The 13,260-nt window shown below is 37.2% G+C and overlaps 1 protein-coding gene across 4 annotated transcripts in view; it reads right to left on the reverse strand.

Annotated features, from left to right (window-relative positions):
- Positions 1 to 346: 346 nt before the first annotated feature.
- LOC126336524 (calpain-5-like) overlaps positions 347 to 13,260 on the reverse strand; it is a 276,232-nt gene continuing 263,318 nt past the window's right edge. For all 4 annotated transcript variants that reach the window (XM_050000315.1, XM_050000317.1, XM_050000316.1 and 1 more), the window contains one exon: positions 347 to 2,291. In XM_050000315.1, the coding sequence (XP_049856272.1) occupies positions 2,106 to 2,291 (186 nt within the window). In that variant the 3' untranslated portion in view covers positions 347 to 2,105. The remainder of the gene's footprint in view (positions 2,292 to 13,260) is intronic.

Below are 13,260 nucleotides of genomic sequence, written 5' to 3' on the forward strand. Positions count from 1 at the left end.
TTTCTGCTAGTCATCAGATTAACTGTGAACTTAGTCTTCGGTCTGTGGATTACTACAGATACACTGTCGTAAATTTAATTTTTATGCTTAATTTTATATTATTGTGCACTTTGCACATCATATGCTAAATAAATAAAATATGTAGTGGTAATTAGCTACTTTGAGAGACAGGGAGTGAGAGTATAAAGGTAGGTCAATACCTGAAAAATGGAAAAGCAAGAAGCTAGAGAGAGAATGGGGCACAGAAACAAAACCATAAAAAGTCTAGAAATGAGAGGCAATGCCTCCACTCTTTAAGTGAATGATAAGATGAGAGAATTTTAGGGTGTAATCATTTTTCACACACAATAAATCAGAGGATGAATATTATACTACAATGTAGGTACTATACAAAATCACAACTTTCTAAGGTTTATTTTCCACTTTCAGTATACACGACGATGTGTGAAGTGGGATGAACTGAGCAGAGTCCAATCCATTTGAGGCTGTAAAATACGCTGCAGTAATATTGAGTAGTGGCTAAACATGTAGCAGGACATCATACGCAGATTATGGAGAGGACTTACGCAATGTTATTCTCTTACAATTGTGGTGCATGATGGTTTTAGACAATCTCATCAAGATCAAAAGATGCTTGTAAATGTTTTTGTATAGGAGATGTGACAGTGTCCTTGTGTCAAATAGTGAACTGTCATGCAATATTTCACTTCACTTTTTTATGTTGTCTTTTCTTACCTATTATTCAGAATGCTCTTCTGTTATCCCGACCCCCCCCCCCCCCCCCTCCTCTTCCTCCTCTGCATCAGTTTAAGTTGGTGTTTTCTATCCTCTGGCCACTCTTTCCCCAACATGAAACTCATTATTCCATTTCTTTAATATCTGACTCCCTCTTCCACAGAGTAAGTTTAGCTATTCAATTCCATTACATTATGCAAAATCTCCATTGGCTAGTCCAACTTTTTAGAACATACAGTTATCACAATTGCAAGCCAATATTTTACATAAAATTTCTATAATTTTCACATCACTATTTCCATATCTAATGTCTGTTGATTGTCATTTTAATGTGACTTATTGTACACTGAGGAAGGCTCAGTAACATAAATAAAATTACTGGTAAAAATAACAACACATATATTCAGTCTCCTAAAAGAAGAGCTATTACTACAATAACACACTTGAGGCAAGAATTATTTATATCTATATATAACATTTTCCTTGCATATATTAATGCAACATGTATGTGTAATTCTCAACTTCATCAGATAAGTTGTACAAACTGACATCAGTTTTTAGATCTTCCTCCCAAGCATATAGGCACAAGTTCTAAAACTAACTGTAACAAAAGCCACAGTTTGGATACTAGTAACCTTTAAGCTACATAGAGTCATAAAATTCATTATCTTTGTACATTATTTCAGATATGTCAGTGAGTCACATTCAAAACTATTTCGAATAGGGAATTTTACAGATAGAGGTACATAAAAATTGTAATTAACACAAAGAATTGAGAACTTATATCAGCTGAACAAGCTATATTCAGTTATTTTTTGAACGCACTTTCACCAATAATAAGATGAATGGTAAGATGACAATGTAATAGGCTGAAAACATGCCAGACAGAAGTAGTTTCTTGTCTAAATATTGGTAAACATGGATATTCTGAACAATTAATTGCATGTTTTTTTACTGTTGTGAAAAGGACATTTACCACCAGATTTACCACTATATTAACCTTTCAGCTAAGTATGATATATCGTCATACTGGAAATGATTGTGGTTGAAAAGTTTTCAAAAATATTTATTGAGAGGCACAGCATTTTGTGATTGTGCATATAAAATACAGACAGTTGTCTTATGGGGACACAATTACAGCTAACTGATAACAATGAATTTAGCTTTGTAGTCATTACACACTTAAAAAGCATTTGTAAGGGAAATGTTTTGCATAGAAGATAAACTCAACACACTTTCTCTCTCAGACACAGACACAAACACACACACACACACACACACACACACACACACACACACACACACACACACACAATTATCTTTGGTCATTAGAGGGATTAGCATCACTTTTAAGCTACAGAAAGGCACAATTAAACCATCATTAAATTGTCATTGGTGAATATTTCAAGCATTAGTGAGCCCTTTGTTGGTTGTCCTTCATTCTTTCCTTTTCCCATTAAATCAACAGTAATAGGGCTTGGATGCTGATTCACTGTGGCTGGTAACTTGACTTGTCCCATGAAGTTATCTGGTAAACATGAGTTATGATTGAAGACCTGAAAAAGAAGGCCAGTGGAGTTTATACCAATGAAATGCTGCATATTACATCTTACAAAAAACAGTCTAATACATGTTTAAAATACTCCAAAGAATAAAGTATGTCCAAGATTACAGGTGTCAAAAGGCATTTTATATAGTAGAATAAAAATAGTTTATGCAGAATGAAGCTGTACATTTCATTGCCTATTTTTCACATTATGAATATCCTACAAACTATTACATGTTCATAACTTAAGAAATTTAAATTTTAACGACAAAAGTCATTACAACTTTGAGGTTATGTAAGAACCATTTTATTAGTGACTAGAGTTTGGGTGCATTTTAGCACAATCAAGCCAAATATATGCATAGTGACTTTCTTCATCATGACAGATAAAGAAGAAAAGCAAAGAAACACTGAAAACCAGTGTTTGTACGTATTCATCATCTTTGTCTCCCCTCATCTTCACAACAGATTGGGTGATGTGGCCTCCTTTTCAACCTTCCTCAATATATTCCTCTTATCCTTCTGAAGACAGGAACTATTAGTTCAAAAACCTAAGATAGTGTATGCACTTCTATATCTGCCTCTCAGCAGTATTGACATTTCTCTAGAAAGTATGTACTGACCAGCAATGCTGTCTTACTATTATTTGTCTAAGAAACTGCCAACATTCTGTTCAGTTAGTCACTAACATAATTTTCCACTTAATATCAAATAAATAAACAATGCTGTCAAGGGGAATGACTGGTTTTCAATGAGGAGACCATTGCCAAAAATTTCTTAGGATCACAATTAATTATATAGTATGAATTTTATTTTGTTTGAAAATACACAATACATCACTAGTAGACAGCAGCCTTGACTCAATTATTGAAAGATTATCAGAAACCAATACAAACAATAAACTACTTGAATTTCAAATTGGACCTATCTGGCACATGTACACTCAAACAAAGTAAAATCAAGATGTATTATGCTGTACGTAAATAACTGTGCAAAATGAACAGGTTTTTTTTACTCTGCTGAATTTCTGTTATCTTCTACTCTAGTGATCCGAAGATGAACACTGGAGCATCAGTTTGTCACACTGAAAAAGTGAAAATGTTTGAGTTCTGACAAAGCACATCTTCCATTAGGGGTCACTACAACACAGTTAAATGCATTTACTACTCTAATAGATACTCACAAGTTGGAGTTCTTTCTGTCTCAAGAAGGGGAAGCAAAGCCCTTCAAGAGTTTTTAGTGTTGATAAATGAATCTTTACATCATATATTATTAAATCATTAAATTCTATCTGATGGCTGTCCTGTGATAAACTACAACTATGCAATGATTTGATTTTGTCTTGATCTAACTCACTGTGGGCACACCAAGAAGATAATGTGTTTCACTTTCCAATTAAACGCCATTTCTGACTGTTCTGATTCTGAGATTAGAGAAGTATGATAGTGTGAATGTTCCAGAAGAATATGAAGCCGCAATAAAACAGCAATTTGGCGTACTCAGTGACAAAATTTGAATTCTTACACATTTTCGATTTTAATATAGATGAAGTGTAGTTGTAGTAGTAGTAGTAGTATTAGCTTTATTCACCCGTAGATCTCTTTTTACAAGGATGTAGGACATGTCAAAGTGTTTACAAATTTAGATCAATTTAAAATAAGTTAATTTGTGTACACATATATTTTTAGACATCTAGTTAGAGACAATCATTAGATCTACTCCTGGTATACAATAGTTTTTTTACAAATGACTCATTAAATAATGTAATGCCACACTGTTCACTCATATCTCACCATCAGTCACTGCACACACTACACACACACACACACACACACACACACACACACACACACACACACACTGGTGATCTCTGGGCCATTTTCTGTACCGGATCTTCCCATTTGCTACCCTTATAAACTGAATCAGCATCCCTCCATAATGAGAGAGATGTTGACCTCAGAAAGAGGAAGAGGTGTTATTATTGTGCTATGCATAGCTTGGGGGCAAGTATTTCTAGAAAGGAAAAAAATAAGGAAAAAAACATAAAGTGAAGGTGTTATGTGGTATATTGGATATTTTATTATAATAGTAATAAAAATTAATTATTGTTATTATTATTTATTTGTATAACATTTTTTTATCAAACCCCTACTATGTTTTAGCTAAGTAATCTTTCAATGTGTAAAATGTATTGCATAACAGGTACTTTTTAGCTGCCTTTTTAAATAAGTGTATTTTTGCAATTACTTTAATCACTTTTGATAATTTATTGTCCAGTTTTATTCCTTGGTAGAAAATGCTTTTTGAGTTTTATGTTTATTTTTTCTTGGTAAATGTAAATTGAGTCTATCTCTTATTGCGTGGTCATGGACAGATCTGTTTGTGCTGTTATTACCAATGTTAGTTTTGATCGGTAAAACTGACTGGTAAATGTATTCACACGGAGCAGTTAAAATCCCCAGTGTTTTGAACAGATCTTTACAATGAGCTCGACTAGTGTTTTTGGTTATTATTCTTATGGCTCTATTATGGAGTTTGAAAACTGTGTTCATATTTTGCGCATTTTATCCCCAAAAAAGAATGCCATAGCCAAGAACTGAGTGTACGTATGAATAATATGTAACTAACAGACACTGCATGTTATATACTGATGATAGGATTCTAAGGGCATAACATGCTGATGACATTCTGTTTGCAAGTAGCTTTGTGTGCTCACACCACTTTAACTGAGAATCAATATTCAATCCTAGAAATTTTGCATTTGTTACATAGTCTATAGAGATGCCATCTACATTTAATTCAACATTGTCATTTTTCCCCTTCAAACTGAAATTCGTGGTGTTAGTGTTCTTTATGTTCAATGTCACTTTATTGCTTACCGACCAATCGTAAACTTCCTCGAGAGTTTCATTTGCTTTCTTGGCAATGAGTTCTCGTTTTCTCAGTGAGCATAATGTTGCTATTATCAGTGAAGAGAATTTTTTCACCATGAGTAACACCACCAGGAAAGTGTATGATGTATATCAGGAATAGTACTGGTCCTAAGATGCTACCTTGCGAAACCCCTATATTATTGTATTTTGGGTCTGATAAGTGTTTTACTAAATGTTTAGATCTATTTGAAGTATGTGTTATCTCTACTCTTTGTACCCTATCTGTTAGGTATAATTGATACCAGTCATTAGCTACCCCTCTCATTCCTGTTGTTTTTGTTGTTGTTGTTGTTGTTGTGGTCTTCAGTCCAGAGACTGGTTTGATGCACCTCTCCATGCTACTCTATCCCCTGCAAGCTTCATCATCTCCCAGTACTTACTGCAACCTACATCCTTCTGAATCTGCTTACTGTATTCATCTCTTGGTTTCCCTCTACGATTTTTACCCTCAACGCTGCCATCCAGTACTAAATTGGTGATCCATTGAAGCCTCAGAATGTGTCCTAGCAACCGATCCCTTCTTCTAGTCAAGTTGTACCACAAATTTCTCTTCTTCCCAATTATATTAAATACCACCTCACCAGTTATGTGATCTACCCATCTAATTTACAGCATTCTTCTGTAGCACCACATTTCGAAAACTTCTAGTCTCTTCTTGTCTAAACTATTTATTGCCACATTTCACTTCCATATGTGCTACACTCCATACAAATACTTTTAGAAACGACTTCTTGACACTTAAATCTATACTCGATGTTAACAAATTTCTATTCTTCAGAAACACTTTCCTTGCCATTGCCAGTCTACATTATACAACCTCTCTACTTCGACGATCATCAGTTTTTTGCTCCACAAATAGCAAAACTCGTTTACTACGTTAAGCATCTCATTTCCTAATCTAATTCCCTCAGCATCACCCGATTTCATTTGGCTACATTCCATTATCCTTGTTTTGCTTTTGTTGGCGTTCATCTTATATCCTCCTTTCAAGACACTGTCCATTCCATTCAGCTGCTCTTCCAGGTCCTTTGCTATCTCTAACAGGATTACAATGTCATCGGTGAACCTCAAAGTTTTTATTTCTTCTCCATGGATTTTAATTCCTACTCCAAATTTTCCTTTTGTTTCCTTTACTGCTTGCCTCAATATACAGATTGAATAACATCGGAGATAGGCTACAACCCTGTCTCACTCACTTCCCAACCACTGTTTCCCTTTCATGCCTCTCAACTCTTATAACTGCCATCTGGCTTCTGTATAAATTGTAAATAGCCTTTCGCTCCCTGTATTTCACCCCTGCTGCCACCTTCAGAATTTGAAAGAAAGTATTCCAGTCAACATTGTCAAAAGCTTTCTCTAAGTCTACAAATGCTAGAAATGTATGTTTGCCTTTCCTGAATCTGTTTTCTAAGACAAGTCGTAGGGTCAGTATTGCCATGTTAGTATTTTGCAGCCATGGTTTATTAAACTGATAGTTCAGTAATTTTCGCATCTGTCAACACCTGCTTTCTTTGGGATTGGAATTATTATATTCTTCTTGAAGTCTGAGGGTATTTCGCCTGTCTCATACATCTTGCTCACCAGATGGTAGAGTTTTGTCAGGGCTGGCTCTCCTAAGGCTGTCAGTGGTTCTAATGGAATGTTGTCTACTCCCAGGGCCTTGTTTCAACTTAGGTCTTTCAGTGGTCTGTCAAACTCTTCACGCAGTAGCACATCTCTCTTTTCATCTTCATCCACATCCTCTTCCATTTCCATAATACTGTCCTCAAGTACATCACCCTTGTACAGACCCTCTAAATACTCCTTCCACTTTTCTGCTTTCCCTTCTTTGCTTAGAACTGGGTTTCCATCTGAGCTCTTGATATTCATGCAAGTAGTTCTCTCTTCTCCAAAGGTCTCTAATTTTCCTGTAGACAGTATCTGTCTTACCCCTAGTGATGTAAGTCTCTACATCCTACGTTTGTCCTCTAGCAATCCCTGCTTAGCCATTTTGCACTTCCTGTCAATCTCATTTTTGAGATGTTTATATTCCTTTTTGTCTGCTTCATTTACTGCATTTTTGTATTTTCTCCTTTCCTCAGTTAAATTCAACATCTCTTCTGTTATCCAAGAATTTCTATTAGCCCTCGCCTTTTTACCTACTTGATCCTCTGCTGCCTTCACGTTTCATCTCTCAAAGCTACCCATTCTTCTTCTACTGTATTTCTTCCCCCTTTCCTGTCAATCATTCCCTAATGCTCTCCCCGAAACTCTCTACAACATCTGGTTCTGTCAATTTATCCAGGTCCCATCTCCTTAAATACCCACCTTTTTTCAGTTTCTTCAGTTTTAATCTACAGTTCACAACCAATAGATTGTTGTCAGAGTCCACATCTGTGCCTGGAAATGTCTTACAATTTAAACCCTGGTTCCTCAAGCTCTGTCCGACCATTATATAATCTATCTGAAACCTTCCAGTATCTCCAGGCTTCTTTCATGATTCTTGAACCAACTGTTACCTATGATTAAGTTATGATCTGTGCAAATTTCTACCAGGCGGCTTCCTCTTTCATTCCTTACCTCCATTCCATATTCACCTACTACATTTCCTTCTCTTCCTTTTCCTACTATCAAATTCCATTCACCCATGACTATTAAATTTTCATCTCCTTTCCTATCTGAATAATTTCTTTTATCTCATCATACATTTCATCAATCTCTTCGTCATCTGCGGAGCTAATTGGCATGTAAACTTGAACTACTGTAGTAGGTGTGGGCTTGATATCTATCTTGGCCACAATAATGCATTCACTATGGTGTTCATAGTAGCTTACCAGCACACCTATATTTTTATTTATTATTAAACATACTCCTGCATTACCCCTATTTGATTTTGTATTTATAACCCTGTATTCAACTGACCAGAAGTCTTGTTCCTCCTGTCACCGAACTTCACTAATTCCCACTATAACTGACTTTAACCTACCCATTCCCCTTTTTAAATTTTCTAACCTACCTGTCCAATTTAGGGATCTGACACTCCATGCTCCGACCCGTAGAATGCCAGTTTTCTTTATCCTGATAACAACGTCATCCTGAGTAGTCCCTGCCCGAAGATCCGAATGTGGGACTATTTTACCCAAGAGAATGCTATCATCATTTAACCATACAGTAAAGCTGCAAGCCCTCAGGAAAAATTAAGGCTGTAGTTTCCCCTTGGTTTCAGCCTTTCACAGTACCAGCACAATAAGGCTGTTTTGGTTAGTGTTACAAGGCCAGATCTGTCAATCATCCAGACAGTTGCCCCTGCAACTATTGAAAAGACTGCTGCCCCTCTTCAGGAACCACAAGTTTGTCTGGCCTCTCAACAGATACCCCTCCGTTGTGGTTGCCCCTACAGTATGACTATCTGTATTGCTGAGGCATGCAAGCCTCCCCACCAATAGCAAGGTCCATGGTCCATTGGGGGGGGGGTGTCTCTTATTCCTAATGCTTCTAATTTATTTAATAGAATCTTGTAGTCGACTGTATCAGACACTTTAGAAAGATGCAAAAATATGCCTGTGACACAGTCATCGTTATCAAGAGCATCAAGTACAACTTTTGTGAATTCTACTATGGCTGACTCAGTATTTTTGCCACTTCAGAAACCAAATTGTGATTCACTTAAAAGATTGTATTTATTTAGGTAATTGATTAATCTGTCTTTCATAATTGCTTCTATTATTTTTGAGAATGCTGACAGCAGGCAAATGGGCTGGTAATTGTCTATGTCTTCTGCATTACCTTTCTTAAGCCAAGTTATAACTCTTGTCTGTTTTAACTACTCTGGAAATGTCCCTGATGTGAAGGATTCATTTATTATATTTGTTAAGGGGCCTTGTGTAATCACTATGCATTGTTTCAGTACACACACTGGTACTTCATCTAAGCCTACTGACTTTTTATTTTGTACTTTTTGAACAGTTTTATTTACTTCATTCTCTGTGGTTGGAAGTAACATCATTGTATTTAGTGCAGCATTATTTACAGGTATTATATTTGTTTGCCCCCCCCCCCCCCCCCCCCCATAAACCTTGCCGTTGGTGGGGAGGCTTGCATGCCTCAGCGATACAGATAGCCGTACCATACGTGCAACCACAACGGAGAGGTATCTGTTGAGAGGCCAGACAAACGTGTGGTTCCTGAAGAGGGGCAGCAGCCTTTTCAGTAGTTGCAAGGGCAACAGTCTGGATGATTGACTGATCTGGCCTTGTAAAAATAACCAAAACGGCCTGGCTGTCCTGGTACTGCGAACGGCTGAAAGCAAGGGGAAACTACGGCTGTAATTTTTCCCGAGGGCATGCAGCTTTGCTGTATGGTTAAATGATGATGACGTCCTCTTGGGTAAAATATTCCAGAGGTAAAATAGTCCCCCATTCGGATCTCCGGGCGGGGACTACTCAAGAGGATGTCGTTATCAGGAGAATGAAAACTGGCGTTCTACGGAGCGTGGAATGTCAGATCCTCTAATCGGGCAGGTAGGTTAGAAAATTTAAAAAGGGAAATGGATAGGTTAAAGTTAGATATAGTGGGAATTAGTGAAGTTCGGTGGCAGGAGGAACAAGACTTCGGGTCACGTGACTACAGGGTTATAAACACAAAATCAAGTAAGGGTAATGCAGGATTAGGTTTAATAATGAATAGGAAAATAGGAATGCGGGTAAGCTACTACAAACAGCATAGTGAATGTATTATTGTGGCCAAGATAGATACGAAGCCCACACCTACTACAGTAGTACAAGTTTATATGCCAAATAGCTCTGCAGATGACGAAGAAATTGAAGAAATGTATGACGAAATAAAAGATATTATTCAGATAGTGAAGGGAGACAAAAATTTAATAGTCATGGGAGACTGGAATTCGAGTGTAGGAAAAGGGAGAGAAGGAAACAAAGTAGGTGAATATGGATTGGGGCTAAGAAATGTAAGAGGATGCCGCCTGGTAGAATTTTGCACAGAGCACAACTTAATCATAGCTAACACTTGGTTTAAGAATCATGAAAGAAGGTTGTATACATGGAAGAACCCTGGAGATACTAAAAGGTATCAGATAGATTATATAATGGTAAGACAGAGATTTAGGAGTCAGGTTTTAAATTGTAAGACATTTCCAGTAGATTAAAACTGAAGAAACTGCAAAAATGTGGGAAATTAAGGAGATGGGACCTGGATAAACTGAAAGAACCAGAGGTTGTACAGAGTTTCAGGGAGAGCATAAGGGAACAATTGACAGGAATGGGGAAAAGAAATACAGTAGAAGAAGAATGGGTAGCTTTGACAGATGACGTAGTGAAGGCAGCAGAGGATCAAGTAGGTAAAAAGACGAGGGCTAGTAGAAATCCTTGGGTAACAGAAGAAATATTGAATTTAATTGATGAAAGGAGAAAATATAAAAATGCAGTAAATGAAGCAGACAAAAAGGAATACAAACGTCTCAAAAATGGATCCGACAGGAAGTGCAAAATGGCTAAGCAGGGATGGCTAGATGACAAATGTAAGGATGTAGAGGCTTAACTCACTAGGGGTAAGATAGATACTGTCTACAGGAAAATTAAAGAGACCTTTGGAGATAAGACAACCACTTGTATGAACATCAAGAGCTCAGATGGAAACCCAGTTCTAAGCAATGAAGGGAAAGCAGAAAGGTGGAAGGAGTATATAGAGGGTCTATAGAAGGGCGATGCACTTGAGGACAATATTATGGAAATGGAAGAGGATGTAGATGAAGATGAAATGGGAGATATGATATTGTGTGAAGAGTTTGACAGAGCACTGAAAGACCTGAGTCGAAACAAGGACCCCGAGGTAGACAACATTCCATTGGAACTACTCACGGCCTTGGGAGAGGCAGCCCTGACAAAACTCTACCATCTGGTAAGCAAGATGTATGAAACAGGCGAAATACCCTCAGACTTCAAGAAGAATATAATAATTCCAATCCCAAAGAAAGCAGGTGTTGACAGATGTGAAAATTACTGAACAATCAGTTTAATAAGCCACAGCTGCAAAATACTAACACGAATTCCTTACAGACGAATGGAAAAACTAGTAGAAGCCGACCTCGGGGAAGATCAGTTTGGATTCTGTAGAAACACTGGAACACGTGAGGCAATACTGACCTTACGACTTATCTTAGAAGAAAGATTAAGGAAAGGCAAACCTACATTTCTAGCATTTGTAGACTTAGAGAAAGCTTTTGACAATGTTGACTGGAATATTCTCTTTCAAATTCTGAAGGTGACAGGGGTGAAATATAGGGAGTGAAAGGCTATTTACAATTTGTACAGAAACCGGATGGCAGTTATAAGAGTCAAGGGACATGATAGGGAAGCAGTGGTTGGGAAGGGAGTAAGACAGGGTTGTAGCCTCTCCCCGATGTTATTCAATCTGTATATTGAGCAAGCAGTAAAGGAAACAAAAGAAAAATTCGGAGTAGGTATTAAAATACACGGAGAAGAAATAAAAACTCTGAGGTTTGCCGATGACATTGTAATTCTGTCAGAGACACCAAAGGACTTGGAAGAGCACTTGAATGGAATGGACAGTGTCTTGAAAAGAAGATACAAGATGAACATCAACAAAAGCAAAACGAGGATAATGGAATGTAGTCGAATTAAGGCGGGTGATGCTGAGGGAATTAGATTAGAAAATGAGACACTTAAAGTAGTAAAAGAGTTTTGCTATTTGGGGAGCAGAATAACTGATGATGGTCGAAGTAGAGAGGATATAAAATGTAGACTGGCAATGGCAAGGAAAGCGTTTCTGAAGAAGAGAAATTTGTTAACATCGACTATTGATGCAAGTGTCAGGAAGCCATTTCTGAAAGTATTTGTATGGAGTGTAGCCATGTATTGAAGTGAAACATGGACGATAAATAGTTTGGACAAGAAGAGAATAGAAGCTTTCGAAATGTGTTGCTACAGAAAAATGCTGAAGATTAGATGGGTAGATCACATAACTAATGAGGAAGTATTGAATAGGATTGGGGAGAAGAGAAGTTTGTGGCATAACTTGACCAGAAGAAGGGATCAGTTGGTAGGACATGTTCTGAGGCATCAAGGGATCACCAATTTGGTATTGGAGGGCAGTGTGGAGGGTAAAAATCGTAGAGGGAGACCAAGAGATTAATACACTAAGCATTCAGAAGGATGTAGGTTGCAGTAGGTACAGGGAGATGAAGAAGCTTGCACAGGATAGAGTAGCATGGAGAGCTGTATCAAACCAGTCTCAGGACTGAAGACCGCAACAACAACAACATATTTGTTTGGGGGAACTTTTGCTGTAACGTCTCTGCAATACTTGAAAAATGCTTGTTTACATAGTTTGGTAAGTGTTGTGGACCATTTTATTACCTTATCCTTCTCCCTTAACAGTATGTTATTCCGCATTTTTTCCTGTCCATATTTGTGGCCACATGGTCAATTACTGATGCAGTCATTGTAGTAACCCTTGTTGCACTATTGACCCTTAGGGACATGCCAAAACTTTGAAGGATGTTTTTGAAGGTGCTGCTGGATTCATTTATGATATTAGTGTTGATGCTAATGTCCCCACACAGAATTATGTTGACCTTTGTACTTGAGGCTATATCTAGAACTTCTGTTAACTATACACACACAAACTGATTAATTTCTTGGTGGTATCATGCCCTGTTAATTCAATAGATGATATTTCAAAGTGTTTGTCTTCAATTACTGTACTAAGGTCATGTCTTGATTTGAACTGTGTTCCTTTTGTGATATAAATGCATGATCCTCCACCCCTTGAAGTAGTTCTGCAGTAAGAGTTTGCCTTTTCATACAGTGATAATGCTACATGTTGGATTTCTGTGTCTCTACACCAGTGCTTAGTAATACAAACTACTGTGCAGTTCAAAGATTGGAGCTCAACTTCTAATAGTTGTATTTTATTTTTTATTGATTGCATGTTTTGATGGAAGACTGTTAAGTCTGTGAAATGCCCCACGTTACTCTTTCCAGTGATTTGTTTTTCTTTGTGAGATCTGGTATATGTGATATTTGAGGT

Source organism: Schistocerca gregaria, chromosome 2 (assembly GCF_023897955.1).
Source record: "Schistocerca gregaria isolate iqSchGreg1 chromosome 2, iqSchGreg1.2, whole genome shotgun sequence".
In the NCBI taxonomy this organism is placed as follows: domain Eukaryota; kingdom Metazoa; phylum Arthropoda; class Insecta; order Orthoptera; family Acrididae; genus Schistocerca; species Schistocerca gregaria.